At 49.1% G+C, this 16,933-nt stretch overlaps 1 protein-coding gene across 50 annotated transcripts in view; it reads left to right on the top strand.

The window, feature by feature from the left end:
- Window positions 1–20: 20 nt before the first annotated feature.
- The window catches only part of CAMK2G (calcium/calmodulin dependent protein kinase II gamma), a 164,769-nt gene continuing 147,856 nt past the window's right edge, over window positions 21–16,933 (top strand). For 49 of the 50 annotated variants that reach the window (XM_042850156.2, XM_065551544.1, XM_008171395.4 and 46 more), the window contains exons 1-2: window positions 73–284; window positions 2,160–2,254. In XM_042850156.2, coding sequence (XP_042706090.1) covers window positions 220–284; window positions 2,160–2,254 — 160 coding nt within the window. In that variant the 5' untranslated portion in view covers window positions 73–219. Of the gene's footprint in view, window positions 285–2,159; window positions 2,255–16,933 lie in introns of all 50 variants that reach the window. The other variant, XM_065551541.1, reaches the window with a different exon arrangement.

The following is a 16,933-nucleotide window of genomic DNA, read 5'->3' as shown; positions in this document are numbered from 1 at the left end:
CGGGCGGGGGGTGTCTCCCAGTAAGATCTCGCGGTGCTGGCGGGGCTCAGCCTCCTTCTCCTCCCTGGCGAGCGGTGACTGTGCAGGGCGGCGCGGGGAGCCAAGCAGCCGCCGGAGGAGGCTGCCCCGAGGACAGCGCGATCCGCCCGCGCCGGTCGGCCGGCAGCAGCCCGCGCCTCGCCCAGTCCCATGCCCGAGTGGCGCTGAGCTCAGCCCAGCATGGCCACCACCGCCCTGTGCACCCGCTTCACCGACGACTACCAGCTCTACGAGGAGCTCGGCAAGTACGGAGCCCGCCCGGCCCTACGCCCCGGGGACCTCCGCCTGCGTCCTTTCCCGCCCGCCCGGGAGCCCCCGCCCGCCTGCCTCTTCCCCAGCCCTGCCCCGGAGCCGCTGCGGCACCCTGGCTGTCCCGCTCCACCTTCCTGTGCCGGACTGGGTGCCCCTGAGCTCCCGGGTCCTCCTGCTGCCCTGGTCCTGGGACCGGCAGCTGGCGTCTGCTACACCCGGGGATCCTGCCCCCGCCGCCCCTACAGTGGGACCGGGAGGGTCTGCTGCACCCTAGGACCTCCCGCGTCCCCTTCGTCACCGTTCTGCACAGGGAGTGGGGGCTGCTGCCCCCCGGGGTTACTCCCATCCCATCCCATCCCAACCCCAGGTGTAGCTGTAGGCCAGGGTTTCCCCATCCCTGCACCATGTGAGGCTGTGTACCCCAGGACTTACTCCCCAGCTCTGCACTTGGACTGCTTGGGGCTGCTGCACCCTGCTCCCCCAAACCATCCTGGTGATAGCCATAACCCGGGACACTCACTCCAGTTGTCCCTGCTATAGCTCTGGCTTCCTCCTGAGATACTCCCCCAGCCCTGCAGAAGGACTAGGTTCTGCGGCTGTATAGGGGATCTCTCCTCCACAGTTTTGGGATCAGGCACTGCTGCACCCAACTCCCCTGCCCCCAAACACACACCTAAACCTGCAGTGGGCTCTTGGGACATGGAGGTGATGCAGCAGTATACAGGATGGGATCATTGGGTGTTGATGCATCCCTGAGTACTGCTGCATCTTTCCCCCTCCTTCCCTGCACCAATCTCTGGGCACTGCTGCATCTCTTTGCCCCATCCCCACACGGATTCCTAGGCTGCTTCTGCAGCTTGTGTCTCAACACCCAGCCCTGGCCCAAGGAATGGTGCTTGCAGTGTTTCTCGGTTTATGTGGAGAGGTTGGGGGTGGGAGCAGAAGCTGAGGAGGGGTCAGGACTCTGGAGTGTAGGGAGGGGCCTAGTTGCCTAGGGCCAGACCCTCTCTGATGGGTTAAGTTTTCTGTGGGGCTGCTGTAGTGTTCTGGTTTGTTTCTAGTTCCAGTGTACAGACTTCTCTGGGGACTGGTGGGACCTAGTTCCCCACTCAGAGGTTTGGATACTTCCCTGTCAACTTCCCCTTATTCACCCTTCTGACCTTCCTGAGTTTTTCTTCCATCAAGCCTGTTCTCTTGTCTCTCTCTACCCACCATTTTTTCTGTAGGGACCACTTTCCAGGTTTTCCCTCTTCCCCACAACCTCTTAGGGCCTGGGCTGTCTTTCCTTACACCTTTTTTTCTTACGCCATCTCCCTTTTCTTCTAAGAATCCTTCCCCTTTCTGTTCTGCCACTCAGTGCACTTCTCCCTACAGCCTGTTGCAGCAATAATAATTCATATTTATAAAATGTTAACTTACAAACAACTATTAGCCTGCCAGCCCCCCTGGGAAGAGGTATTTATCCCTAGTTCACCGATAAAGAAATGAGTGTAGCAGAGTTAGTGTCTCGTCCAAAGTGCTGCGGTGATTCAGTGGCCCAGCTGGGACAAGAACCTAGGAGAACTAATTCCTAGTTGTCTTCTCCAGCCACTAGACCATTACGGAAGTGTTTCCAACCTTCTAGGCTACTCTTTCGTTCTTCAGCCCCTGTATGTTATGTCTCTGCACTCTTCTCTTCTCCCCTCCCCTCCATGGTGTACTGTTTGTGCTTTCCTGCTTAAGGCCCCTAGGAGGCCGCAGCCAAGCACTTGGGTATACACTTTTCCTCTGCGTTATTTGCTGACTTGACATGTCTAAGTTGGGGGTGGAAATCGTTCCTGTTGCATTATTATTTTCATTTTCACAGCCCCCCCCCCTCTTTCTTCTAGGGGAGCCTTTTCTGTGGTGCGCCGATGTGTGAAGAAAAATTCATCCCAGGAATATGCTGCAAAAATCATCAACACCAAAAAGCTGTCAGCCCGAGGTTAGTATCCAGATATGTCCTTCATCCCATTGCCTTTCTCTGTGAACAGGAGAACATGATTGGAATTTTAGTTGCAGCAAGTTTATGGGCTTTGTAGGTGGTTGTCTTGTAGTATGAAGTAATAAGTAGTGATGCAAATGGTAGCCTGAAGGAGTGTTGCAAGGATCCCAACTTCTGGGAGCACTTCCTGTCATCTTTTCTCTTTTTGAGGACCTACTATGTCCTCAATGTGCCAGCGTTGCTAGAGGTCTTCTGTGCTTTTGGGTATAGTCTTGCTGGATAAAGGATCTTTCTAGTTTCAGGATGTCGTCATAGGTGGTGTATTCCTCTTGTAGCTAATCCTATGTCTAATATTCTCATATTTGAACTGGATGGAAGAGGTCTCTATAGCTTCTGAAAGAAGCAAATTAAATTTCTGTTCTCTGCTGCCGCCTAACTCCCAAAGTCTCTCTTCAAAACCTGTACATGTCAGCTGAGCTCAGAATAGTGGGACAGGAAGGAACAGAGAATCTGTCATCCCGAATTTATTTGCTGAACTTTTTTTGTGATTTGCCCTGGTTTATTTCACAAGGCAGGCTCTATATGCATGAAGTGTGAAGTGGCTTCCACTGTGGAGGGACATGGGCAGGAGCTGAAATCGATGGGGAAAAAAAACTGAATTGGATTACAGCAGGAGGAACTATAAAGAGAGATGTAACTGGCTGAGATCTGAGAGAATGAATGTGGAAGAGGAGGCTAAGAGAAGACTTACTGCAATTAGGTCATTCACTTTTGATAGAAGTGACAAATACTATGATCCTGATGAGCTAGATGATCAGCCAGAGGCTGAGAACCAGGTAGTATATTGACCAGCAGCCGGAAGGGTGACACCGGAGAGGCAGAAGTTGGTGGCAGATGATTTTGATGAGCACTTTGGTAGCGATGAACATAGCTCAGGCTGTCTGACTCCTAAAAAAGAGAAAAGGACGGTATACTATCTTCCTAGTGCCAGGGAGTGAAACGTGATGACAAGAGCAAAGCATAGCCTGCAGTGTAGCAGTGAATGTTCACCTAGTGTAGTTCATGTGAAAGCTAATGACAGGCACAAAGGGAGAATCAGTGGATCAAGAATGACTTTAGAACCCTGGGAAGAATGCTGCAGACTGAGGTCAACATAGGTGATGTTTTGTCTTTCTAGTAACTAGTGGGAGTAAAGTCAAGAGTGATGCTGGAGACCAACCGATGGATCTGTGGATGGTTTAGAAGGGGAAGGCTGTTGATGTACAGGACGGATGCCAATGCTCTGTGAAATCTCCACTGAAGCACAAGGGGTCCCAGTTCTGTGGGTTCAAAACTGGCAGGGCTAGTTACACAGGCTTTAAACTGGGTAATTGGGAGCATTTGCTTAATGCAATGGGTAATTGGGAGTATTTGCTTAATGAAAGGAGAATATGATGTAGTGGACACAGCTGAAACCTGATAATGCTGACGGGATGGTTCTCTGCATTATCGGGTACAATCCTCTTTGTATGAGGGATGGGGTAATACTCTAAATTAACAAAACCAGCAAGAATCAATTTCCCCATTAACGGAGTGGTAGCGAAATAATCTGGTAAGGTTTCAAGAAATGGCTATGTAGGGCTAGAGGAAAATGAGAACAAAAAATTCCTAAACCAGTTACTGTGGAGTCCAAAATCTCTAGATAATGTGGTCATGTAGGATTTTAAGTACTCAGACAGCTGTTGAGTTACAAAAGAAAAAGTGTTGAACATCATCACTTCTCAGATTAATTAAAGGACAAATATTTGAGCCAGGAAGTAGGGAATCCAGCTAGAGGAGAAATCCTTCTTGATCTGCTTCATACCAGTAGGGAGTTCTTGATTGAAAGCATAAGTGGAGTAGGACACTTCTGTGCTAGTGATTGTGAGCTCTGTTAATTCAAGGTATTGATGAATAGGTTCATAGGACACAGCTGTCCAAAGGTATCTGATTTGGAGAGAGCAAATGTGGGGGAATTATGAAACTGACTGAAAGAGAGAAATATTGGGAGGAAGAAGTAGTGGCTGATCAGGCTTCTTGAGGTCCTATTGAAATATCTGATGGCCACAAGGAACTGGTGTTGGAAATTAAGTGGGGAAAGACAAGGCAACAAAGAATTAATGATAGTCAAAACGGTTGGTGGGAATAGGGGCTCAGATACGGTGGGGCTGGGGGCTATGTAAGAACCTAGATGGGTAAACACTGTAAAGGCTCTTCAAAGTAGAACTATTAGAGAGATGTTAGGGCTGTTAGCCAATGATAAGGGAGATGAAATCAACAACTGTAAAATGGCGGAGCTGATGAGCAGTTTTTTTTAAAAAGCGGTCTGTTATGGCAGCAGGACCGTGAGATGAATTCTCCAATAGCCTGGGTTTACCTTGCCTGCTGCTCCTCATTCCCATGTTAGCTCTTGCCTCACTGGGAGCACACACCCATCTGGCTTCTGCACATATTGTGGTATCCCCCCATTGCCCCACTCCCAACACCCTCCTCAGACCTTCTGTAAGGTGTTTGACTTGGTCCCCACAACACTTTAATTAAAAAACTCTAATGATATGAAATTAACATGGTACACGTTAAATAGATTAAAAACTGGATAACTGATAGGTTTCTAAATGTAATTGTAAATTGGGAATCCTTATTGAGTGGGTGTGTTTTTCAAGTGGAGTCTTGCAGGGATCTGTTCTTGGCCATATGCTATTTAACACTTTTTATCAGTCATGCGGAAGAAAACCTAACATCTCTGATGAAGTTTGCAGACAACACAAAAGATTAGAAGAGTGGTAAATAATGAAGAGGACGGGTCACCGATACAGAGCGATCTGGATTGCTTGGAAAGCCGGGTGCAAGCAAACAATGTTCGTTTTAATATGGTTAAAAGCAAATGTATAAATCTAGGACCAAAGAATGCAGACCATGCTTATAGAATGGGGCACTCTACCCAGGGAAGCGGTGACTCTGAAAAAGATTTGGGGGTCATGGTGGATAATCCCAGTGTGATGCTGTGTCCAAAAAAGGGGGTTCTCAAAGTGGGTTGCAAGGTGTCAGCCCTGCCAGGAGTGGGGCCGACAGCCTGAGTCCCTGTTAAATTAAATTAAATTACCCCCCACTTTGTTTTTAATTGATAATGGGGGGTTGCACACAGAAGCTTGCTATATGAAAAGGGTCACCAATACAAAAAGTTTGAGAACCACTGAGTGCTAATGTGATCCTGCGATGCAGAAACGTGAATCTTGAGCAGGAGCAGAGAGGTTATTGTATCTCTGTATTTGGCACTGGGGAGATCGCTGCTGGAATACAGTGTCAAGTTCTGGTGCCCACAATTCCAGGGCATTGATAAATTGGAGAGTATTCAGAAAAGAGCCGCAAGCATGATTAAAGGATTGGAAAAGTTGCCTTATAGTGATAGTGACAGACCCAAGGAGCTCAAGCTATTTAGTTTAACAAAGAGAAAGTTAAAAGGTGATTTGATAACAATCTATACGTACCTACATGGGGAACAAATATTTGACAATGGGCTTTTCTATCTAGCAGAGATAGCTTAGTGGTTTGAACATTGGCCTGCTAAACCCACGGTTGTGAGTTCAGTCCTTGAGGGGCCACTTAGGGATCTGGGGCAAAAATCTGTCTGGGGATTGGTTCTGCTTTGAGCAGGGGGTTGGACTAGATGACCTCCTGAGGTCCCTTCCAATCCTGATATTCTATGATAACATGATCCAGTGGCTGGAAATTGAAGCGACACAAATTCAGTCTGGAAATAATGTACACATTTTTTACAATGAGGGTAATTAACCATTGGCACAATTTACCAAGGGGCGTGGTGGATTCTCCATCACTGACAATTTTTAAATCCAGCTTGGATGTTTTTCTAAAAGATCTGCTCTGGGAATGGTCCCTTCTGGTCTTGGAATCTAGGCATTTGCTTAGCTCCTGCCTTCCACACAGGTCAGCCCAAAGCTCCTGACCTGCCTCTTGCACTGGAGGAGGGTCCCCCTGGGCTTGGCTTCTGCATTTCAGAGCTCTCACATGCAGGGGAACCACACACCCTGACCCCGAGTAGCATTGCTAAATTGAACATTTAAAACCTGCTTCTAGAGGATTTGAACCTGTTTTCCCAGGGTAGTTACTACTGCTTCAACCAGAGGTACCACACCACTGGCTAGGAATATAACTCATGCTCCCTTCACAGGGGTTGACCTGCTAGCATGCGTCCCCTGAGTACAATCATAGAAGATTAGGGTTGGAAGAGACCTCAGGAGGTCATCTAGTCCAACCCCCTGCTCAAAGCAGGACCAACACCAACTAAATCATCCCAGCCAGGGCTTTGTCAAGTCGGGCCTTAAAAACCTCTAAGGATGGAGATTCCACCACCTCCCTAGGTAACCCATTCCAGTGATTCACCACCCTCCTAGTGAAATAGGGTTTCTAATATCCAACCTAGACCTTCCCCACTGAAACTAGAGACCATTGCTCCTTGTTCTGTCATCTGCCACCACTGAGAACAGCCAAGCTCCATCCCAGGGCTTACTAAGGGCAAGGAGCTCTGACCTGCTTCCACTCTGGCTTTCTGGGAAGAGGTACTTCCAAAGGAGTCTTTCCTCAAGAAAAGAAAAGCAGTGGGGTGTGACTGACTCAGAAGTGATGAATATCGTGATGTGTAGCTGAAAAGCAGGAAAGGGAATGCTTACGGAAAATTAAATGTAATATGAGAGAAATAAGTGAATACTAAAGCCTCTGGTAATGAGCTTAACGAACTACAAACTGTTGTTTCTTTCTCTTGAAAGTCATGAACTGAAGGGGAACCGGAGGGTTAGAAATAACCTTACGTGGCACTCATACAGTGTTTCCCACCCTAAAGGTGTAGAAAGCAAATACTGTCCTGATTTTTTTTTTTAAAAAGCAAAGTCCTGGCAATCGTGGTCAAATAAACTCATCCCTTTATAAATTAATGAGACAAATATAAAGGGACAAATCTGTAAAGACCTCAACACAACTCTAAACCAACTTCCTGGCATTATAAAGAATAAACACTGTCAGACAAATCTGCTCTAAATGCAGAGTCAGTGGACACATTAGACGTCATAGTTGGACTTCATTAAGCTACTTGGTATTTGTGTTACAATGGAGTCTAGGAGGCAGGGCCCACTGTACTAAGCACCGTTTAGACGCATAGCAGAATGACAATCCCTCCCTCACATGGCTTGCAGTCAAAGTCAGGGGTTCTCAAACGGAGTCATGACTCCTCATGGGGGTTGTGAGGTTATTATGTGGGGCAGTGTTTCCCAAACTTGGGACGACACTTGTATAGGGAAAGCCCCTGGCGGGCTGGGCCCGTTTGTGTACCTGCCGCGTCCCGGCAGCTCCCATTGGCCTGGAGCAGCAAACCACGGCCAGTGGGAGCCGCGATCGGCCGAACCTGCGCACGTGGCAGGTAAACAAACCGGCCCGGCCCACCAGGGGCTTTCCCTACACAAGCGGCGTCTCAAGTTTGGGAAACACTGATGTAGGGGATTGTGAGCTGTCACCTCCATCTCCAAAACCTGCTTTGCCTCCAGCATTTATAATAGTGTTAAATATAAAAAAATGTGGTTTTACTTTGTGTGTGGGGGGGGTCACACTCATAGGCTTGCTGTGTGAAAGGGATCACCAGTACAAAAGTTTGAGAACCACTGGTTCTAAGTACTAGACAGTAGCCAATGCTGGGTGGGGATACAGTGCTTCAGCCACCTGAAATTCAGGTTGGCTTGGATACAGTCTATCACGTGTCCTGAGAACTGGCTGGAAGGACTAAAGGGTAACGATAAATAGCCGTGTCTTGACTCATGGGGAGGTGTCTTGTTGAGGCTGCCGGGATAGTTGTTAGGCCTTATTTTGACTTTAGATGTGTGGAGTGGCTTGGAAGATACCCGTGAAGTAGGAGTGAGTGAATTGCTTAAGGTGAGCCAATGGGTCTGACTAACAGTAATTGCTTCAGAGGAAAGAACCAAGGAAAATTTAGTCTGACTACTGGAGGGAGGTGGAGACTAGAGATTATTCTGTAGGGAATCAGTCTCCTGAGGGGAATGATGGAAGCCCCATCAATAGCTTCTTTTCTGAGTATGCTGCACAATTCTCCTCCAGAATAAATGGTACGAAACAGTCCTGCATTGGAAGGGGGTGGGCAGGACTCTGCTGTGGTTCTTTCATCCCCCCGGCTCCATCTGTACTCTTGATTGGCAGGGAGGTATCTGGGGCAGTTCCCTCACAGTAATGGGAGGCAGGACAGGATTTTCTGCTGTTGGCCTTTGCCCCTGTTGTATTTGCGGCTGAATCTTTGGAAGGTGACATCCCCAAGGACATAACGAAAAGGGCAGCCTGCTGCCGTCTGCATGAAGAAAGACATTTCTTTTAGGCCTGATCTTTGTTTCTGAATCAGGACCTGTACTAGGGTAAATGTCCTTTGAGATGTGAGGTGGCACCTAATTGGGTGCTGGAGCTGAAACTTAGCTTGTGGCTTATTGCCAGGATGTGGCCCTTGTGGGGTTCAAAGCAGCAGAAGTTCTGCAACTCCTGATAAGGCTCCCCGGAGAGTCCTGGCAGTCATGCCTGCTCTCTCTCTCTCCTGCCCTCCTGCCATTGGAAACAGGAGATGATGCTCACTGTGTCTCGGGGAGGAGATTCTCTGCTGCACCCAGGCTTGTAGTCTGCCTCATTTGTTGCTCATGGGTGTGCCAAGGAGGCAGTCTGACAGTTGTCCCTTTTGGGGGTCTTGTGGTAGGAGGGCTGGGAGATTGCTCTCCCAGCCTGCCCTTGGCTCCGAGAACCTCATCACCCATGGATTGAGTCCTGCCTCTGTAGCTCAGTCGCAGAAGGGGCTCAGTTCCATGAGGGCTGTGGGTGGGGTTTCACAGTAGCAGTTTCCTGGCCTCCAAAGGCTCAGGTACCAAGTGAGTGTGTGTGTGTGTGCTGGCCTGCAGTCGAGCGTAGACTACTTTAAACCTCAGTCTGGCAATCGTGAGAGAAGCCCAGGCTCCTCAGTAGCTACAGCACGTCTAGCTGAATTGGGTTCAGACAGCAGTGGTGCACTGCAGCCCAGTGCGTAGGCTCCTCATTAAGGCGAGGAGAGCCCACAACACCACTCGCAGGAGCCTGAAGCACAGATTCTGGGGTGTGTACAAGTGCCTGTGTGTGTTTCCTTGCAGAGATACTGCATTAGACCCTGCCTGTCAGGCTGCACTTGGGACATCAGGGTGTGTTAGATGGAATCTGGTGGTCTGGGCAGGGAGTAAAACAGCTCTTCTGTCAGGGTGGGCCTTGCTGCTAACTTCTCCCATCCCAGCCCCTTCCTCCTCTGTTAGCTGTCTGAACTGCATGCATAGGGAGTGTGTGAGAAATCGACTGCAGTGAGAACTTGGGATTTTTGCTGGGGGTATGTGTGTGTGTGTGAGACATGGGAAGTGACACTGTAGAGGTTTCTGGGCCGCTCACTTATTGTTTGGTGTGGATAATGTTCAAATGTAAGGAGTGGGATGGTGGGGTGGGGTTAATAGGGAAGGGGGGGGTCTGAAAAATATTTCAAGGGCCCATTTTCTCCATTAAATGTATCAATTGCCACTGGCTGGACACCTCTGTTCTGAATTTTAATACACATGCGTGGAGCAGGAAAATAAGAAGCCGGGAGGGACGGGGGGGTATTAATCTGCTGATGTCATAAACTGCAGCCTTGCACCTTGTGCTAGCTGCCTTTCTCTCTACCTCTTCCCCCTGGTCTGTGCTCACCTCTTCATCTTGCAGTGTCACTTATAAGAACACTGTTTTGAGTCATGATTATCACTGCAGGAAACTTACCTGGAGAAGTGGGGTGTGCGTGTGTGTGGGTGAGAGAGAGGAGACCCTGACCTTGGAGAAGAGATGGGGGAAGGAACTGATGGCCGCATTTCACTTTAACCAACAGCATTAATTGCTCTGAGTGTGGCAGGAGGGCCAGCAGTGGGGGTACTGCTTGTGCTGTGGTTTGCAATGTCCGGAAGCTAATTGCCTGACGTGGGTTTCAGTGCAATGGCCAGGGTTACCCCAGGTTGCCTCTCGGTTTACGCTGTATATTTTATAAAGGAGCTGGAGCAGGGCAGGCAGAATTTCAGCTCACTGTCTGTCTGTCCTCTCTGATCCCACGGGGTGTTAAATTACCAGCATTAACAATGGGGAGGGGGAAGGGAAGAGTGGCAGGCACACAGATTGAGCAGGAGTTCCTGGTGTGGAATTGTGGCCCCAGCAGAGGTCTGGGAAGGGGGCTGGGTTTTTTTTCCTTTCCTTTTTTAAGACTGGGTTTGTGCATGGCCCAGATGTGATGAGACTAATTCCTGCTGGTGTCCCAGAGGTCCTGGGCTCTGCAGCACTAACCCTGTTGGCGAGCCTGGTCTGACACATGTCCTGGTGTTCCTCAGGCTGAGCAGGTATGGGTGGGGGTTTTGGAGCACACTGTGGATTCTTGGGACAGGGAGCATTAGCTGTGCTGCTTGTGTGAAAGATGCTGTGCAAAATCAAGTTGCACGTAGCGCTTGTGTTGAATTTGGGGGAGTGTGGAAATTTCCCTGCTGCGGATGGATTTAATCTCCCTCTCTGGATATAGCTAAAACCATCCCTGCCAGAGAGAACGCTTATCCCTGGATCATAAAGACACTTCTGAAGAGGGAATTTTTTTCCTCTTCTACCAAATGGCAGGTTATTATCGCAGACGTTCTCAAGGAAGGATTGTGCCAGCCTCCTCCCCTCCCCCCCACAGGATTTTATTTCCCCAACCCCTGCAAATTGCGAGATTAAAGCACTGGCTGTGGGTATTATTGCATATGCAATAACTTGTCAAAGACTCTCTCTAAAAAGGGGAACATACAAATATAAAACCTAGGTTAATTTTGTCCATTTCCCCCCTCCAGCCCCTTCACCTGCCCACCGTCTGCTTCGACATCTTCCCCCTTTCTGAGCATCTCATGGTTGTCGCACATTGTGGGTTTTTCCTTGTGTAAACGTTGTCAGTGTGCACACCTCACTTCTTGAAATCTGAGGGAGAGTTAACTTACCAAACATCTTAATGACTATTTGTAAGCTGTACAAGGAAGGGAGGACACAGGAGTGAGCTAAAACAGCTGGTTTTCAGAGCAGCCTGTGGCTGGGGAACTGCTGGCCAGAGAGATACTTGGGCGCAGGGACGGTACTAGCATGGGAAGGTAATGTGGGATGTTGTAGGAAGCAATTCACTGCTCCTTGCCTCGTTCTGCCTACTTGCAAAGCAGCTGGCTGTGGAAGGTAGGAGGGAAGAGAAGCAGCCAGAATGAACAGGTTTGTGATGGGCGAACACACTTGCTCACTGGAGTTTCTACCTATGGAAGAAGAGAGGAAGTGTAACTCTGCAAGTCATACAACTCTTGTTCCTGCCAGCCATTACCACAACACTTTTAATGCTTCAGGCCATGGGGTTCTGTGAAACAGGTTGACCTCAGATTCTCTTCCATCCCTTCTTAAATTAAATATATGTTGAAATACCGCCGCATACTGCAGTAATGGCTCCCCAAACTCTCTAGTATCATTGCTTATATGCTCGTTGAATATTGCAGTAGAGTATTTCCTAGGAAAAGAAGTTGGTAGAGTGGAAAATCTTCAGCGATAAGTGTCTTGACTATTAAAAGACTAGTAGGGCATGAGCTTTGAGTCGCTCCTGAGGGAATTGCTGGTCCCTAATCCTGAGGTTTTGTGCTCTGGTGGCTTTTTGCACCTGCTACCTCAGGATTCAGTCCTAGCTCCTACTTGGACACCAAGGTCCTTGTTGGGTGAGTGTTCAGTGTGTCCATCAGTGGCAGATAATTTAATAGTAAAGTAATTGATCTTAACGATTTATTCTAACGTATGCCTTTTTAAAATTGATGCCTCCCCCCACCCCATCTGATTATGTTGCAGAGCTGCTGTTATGTGTAATTCTGAAGAAGGGGGAAGCTGGTGGTTGGTGCACATGGCTGGCTCCAGAGAACTGCGAGCATAATTTAGAGCTGTCTGGAGAGCTGATTAATGTTGGATATAGTCTGCCAGATCTAGCCTGTTTTGTTACCAGGGGGCAGGAAGTTAAGAGATGCCTGTGGCTCGCTGTGTATGCTTGAAACTCTGTTCTAGCTCATACTGGCAGGGTAGAGTCAGGAGGAGAATTCTCTCTCTGAGACGGGAGTTGAGTAAATACGCTGACCTTTTGAGGAACGTGTGTGTTCATGTGCCCAGGTGCGATACTGGAGCCTCACTCAGCATTTGTGTTTTAAGTTCTTGAGAACTGGAGCTACCAATGTCCTAAGTAATGTTTTGATGTCTCAGTGCCAGGTTCCTGCTCTGGGGGTAAGTCCTGTTCCAGGCAAGCACTGTGCTTTAAGGCCTTGTCTGCACTGGGGCAGGAATCATACTATCAAGGACCATGCACCAATCTGGTTGTTGTGCTCCATTTCCCTGATCAGCAGGGCTACTGGTCTCTTTCTGAGAATCATGTTAAACAAACTGTGCTGTAGGCTAGCCCCTCTTCACCACCCCACGTGCTTTCAAGCAGAGTTGCAACACAGCTCTTCAAATACACAACGCTTTCTGCACTGATAAGCCCTGGGAGCAACACCCAGAGTTAAAATGTTATTGCTAGCATGGTTCCATGCTTTGGGCCTAAGGCCTGGTCTGCATTGCAGTTTTGTCGACAAAAGTCAGCTTTTGCCGACAAAACAGTGGAGGTGCACACACTGAAATGGTCCTCCCGCCAGTGCAACTCCCCTGCTATGCCAACAATAAAACCGCGTCAATGAGGTGATGCAGTGTCTGTGCAGTAATTAATGGGGTGGCTGTAAGTTGGTCTATGTTAGGTTGACTTATCTTTGTAGTGTACAAATGGGAGTTCAGGTCCGTTGGGTGGGGGGTTGGAATGAGGACCTAGTTGCCTGAACAAAAGTGGGGGAATGGTGGCTGGACAGACTGGCTCAGTGGTGAGCATTGGTTGAGTGTGGGCATAGGGATTCAGACAATAAGTGCCAGAAGAGGTTTAGGGATGGCATTGAACCTGTAGTTGTGGAGCTGTTGGATTAGCTTTTGGGGGTATTGCCGTGATGGAGGTGGGGACAGGGATTGACAGATTTACCAGATGCCTGCCAACCATAGGATTCAAGCTACTCAATGGAGGGAAGGGGATCTGCCAGCAAAGCCAAGAAAGAGCATTGCTTTGAGAAGCCCAGCTGCCCCGCGCTTCAGCCAGGTGCTGACTCTGGACTCCACGTGTGAGCTCCATTTGCCAGATCTGGCCCTGGAGAGTAGGGGTCTGACAGACTTCAAGTTCTCTTTGCTCTGTAGCTGCAGAAGAGTCTCCTTTCCCAGAGCCTTTTGGGTGGGGCAAGTTTGCAGTGAGAAGGGGGGGGGAGAGAGAGGTCTCTGCTACTCTTCTCCTCTCAGCCTCTTTGCTTTGGGGTGTGTGTGTGTGTGGGGGGGGGGGGGGGGGGTCCTTTCTCCTCCCCACCAGAATAGCTCCAGTTGCCTACCTTGTACTCATGCTGGGAAATTGGTGTGATTCTTGAGTTTCGCTGGTGTCCACAGGGTTCAGAATAGCAGGCACAAAGCTAACCAGCTTAGCTGCTGCTCAGAGCTTTGCCATCTGCCTGCAGACTGGGGAAGGTGACGCTGCATCAGCTTAAGCCTGGTTTGTCCCCAAAAGGCTTTCTTCACAATACAAGCTAGAAACTTACTTCACTTTTTAAATGCGAGCATGAACAGTTTCTATAGAAACTGTGGCACAGGTCTCCCCACTCATGAGGGGGGTTTTCGGCCTCTTTAGGGTACCCTGACTTGAGGACAAGAATCATAAAGTTCAAAGACCTTCTGGTGAGAACTAGGGACATGGGGGAAGGGGTCAGGGGAACATGCTCCCACCCCTTCACCTCCATTTCTCTTTCTGCAAGATGCAGGGAAGCTGATGCTTGCAGTCCTTAGCAACGTACTGTCTGTGGAGGCTGCCCTGGACCAGCAGAGCAGGAGGTGTTGTTTGCCCCTCTTACTCCAACTCTCTTCTAGCTGTGGTTGGCAGTATGGGGGTTCTTGACAGGTGATGCTGGTGGAGGGGGAGGAGTTATTGCTTAGAGATGGTGGCTGTTATGGAGGACAGGGTTTTCCCAATCCCAGGGACACTCTGAGAAAAAGGGGAGCAGCTGTTCCCTGGGTAGAGTCAGAGGTGCTGGATGGACTGGGGAGTGAAGAGAGATGTTCTTAAAGATAATCTGAGAAAGCACTTGTTCCCCCTCCCCTCCCAGGTGGGACTGAGCACACACTAGCCCACGGAGGGGAGTTTCCCCTGGCTGGTCTCATGCAGAGGAGCCTGGATTATTTCCTGTCACTACAGTTCTGTTTTTAATGCGCCTTACATTCCAGAGGGGTTTGCAATGGGCGGCTGAGCTTCTAATTGAGGGATCTCCTTATCTGTGCGGCAGAATGTGGTATGGGTGTAAAGTTCTCCCCCGTCACGGAGATGATGTGTGTGTTCAACCTTCTGGCTCGCTTGCTGCCTGGGACTTGATGTCATGCACCTGATCTGCAGTCACACTTCATACTTCAGAAGGGATGGTTGTTCCGAGCCAACTTTTCTGGGATATGCCTGTTAGATGCATGTCGCAAATAGCATGGATCCCCTGGAAGCTCTCCTGGGGAAAGCAGTTTGTTAAACCTTCTCTTGTATAGGTCTCCAGTGCTTGCCAAACATGTTTTAGCATTTCTGCTACAGCACTGAAAATTCTAGCACAATTTTCAGTGCTGGAGAGCACTGGCCTTCCTTGCCCCCAACATATGTTTGAACTAGGTTTTCAGCTACTGTGGGCAGTGTCAGCTGAGTCGAGTGCTAATTCTAACACATGGCTCACCCTCTGTGTGGGGTCCGCTGTGCGTTGTTAATCTGGGATAACTCAGCCGACCCTCTTCTCCATCCGCCCAGAATTCATCATATCGGGTGGAGGAGCGTGGCAGCCATGTTTGACACTCACTGTCAAATACTGCTGAAAGGTATAGGTGATTCTGGTCACTGGTCACATCTTGAGCTGCTGCAGAGCAGGTGACCCAGCTTTCTGGACACATGTTGCCTCCTTAGCACTTTGTATCTGTCTGGTACGCTTAACTTAGGCTGGTGCCTTTACCATGCAATAGGCTGCTTATCTACAGCACCAGATAAACGTGGAAAGGTTTCTAGGCTTGCAGATGACTTGTTTCATAACTTCCTCTGTTGCCTTTGAGCATGTGGCTGAATACCTCTGCTTTGGAAGTTCACTTGTCTGTACAGAAATACTCTTGCCCTGTGTTGGCACTAAATTCAAGTGTCATCCACACCTTTAACTTCTCTGGAGAGAGGGAGGGCCGTGGCTTGGAGAGGGACTAAGGGGAGAGCAGAATTGAATGATTAGAACATGGGAGTTTGCCTTCCTCCTGCATCTCTGACTTCCTGGTTGCTGCTTTGCAGTGACTTGGAGCTCTCTGCTGATTTGTCTCTCTGCTGGCAACTAAATAAATGGATTTGGGTACTAGTGAAGAGCTCCTTGTGGCCTTTGATCTGGCCCAGATGGGTTTCTTCCAGCTCAGGGATGAAATGAAGCAGTGTGGCGGAAACTCAAGAGACACTGGATGCTGTGGGCTTGGTTCCCTCTCTTGCTTAAGAAAAACGGGTGACTGCACAGAGTTCAGTGGCATTAAACCAGTGCAAAGCCTTGTGGGAGGAGGTTCAGGCCCTAAATGTATGTATAGGAAAGCGTGACTCTCCAGAGTGGGGTAGGGGCTTCCTTGGCAGAGGGGCACGTTCTGGACTGAACAAATGTGGAGCGTGAGTTTTCTGAGAGTGTGGGTCCCTCTAAGTGATCGTGCGTCCCTGCTAAGCCAGTAGCTTTTACCATCTCCTCTTTCAAGCTAGTGGTTGATACGTAATTCCCTCAGCCAAGCCTAGCTCGAGTTCATTCGATGGGAGAGCGCTCCTGGGGCCTGAAATGAGCTCACTTAGTTGGAGGCATCTGTATCTAGTTAAGTGCTTCAGGACCCTCTTCGTGAAGTGGTAGTGGGTTTGAGGCAGAGGTTGAAGTCCTGGAACAAACAGGTCACTGTGCTTGTTCAAGAGAGGCAGCCCACATATCTGCATCTGTTTCTGAATAGCTCTGTGCCCTGCTGTCTCAGTTGCAGTGTGTCCACTTTAAGAGGGTTCATCTGCAATGCAGCTGTTAGCAGGGAAGTTCTGTAAATCAAGAGGGAGCGAGCACAAGCGAGTCCAGTGCCTGCAGTTGTGGTTGGGTCCTTGTCCTGGCAGAGGGAAACTCCTTCGGAGAGGCTTTGTGTGAGAGAGTAGGGAGGGAAGGAGGGACACAATGATGCAGATAATAGAAGCCTCCTTTGATGTTTCTATGTGCACCAGCTGCTCAGGGGCTGCATGAAAAGCACAATGGGCAACAGCCATGGAACTAGAAAATCCTGCCACGTTCTTCCCCCCTCCAGTCTAACCAGGTGTTTGCTTTGAACTGATATGTCTTGCTGTCTTTATTGCCTGCCCGCCCCCACCCCCTTCTCACACAGGATGACCTGTTACAACAAAGGGCCTGGGAGCTTCAGTGTGGAACTCTGATCCCAAACTTGGAAATCCAGGTTGGGCTGCGATTC

This window comes from Chrysemys picta, chromosome 7, assembly GCF_011386835.1.
Source record: "Chrysemys picta bellii isolate R12L10 chromosome 7, ASM1138683v2, whole genome shotgun sequence".
Lineage (NCBI taxonomy): Eukaryota > Metazoa > Chordata > Testudines > Emydidae > Chrysemys > Chrysemys picta.
The sequence above is the reverse complement of the archived record's forward strand: the minus strand, read 5'-3'. Positions and strand labels throughout refer to the sequence as shown.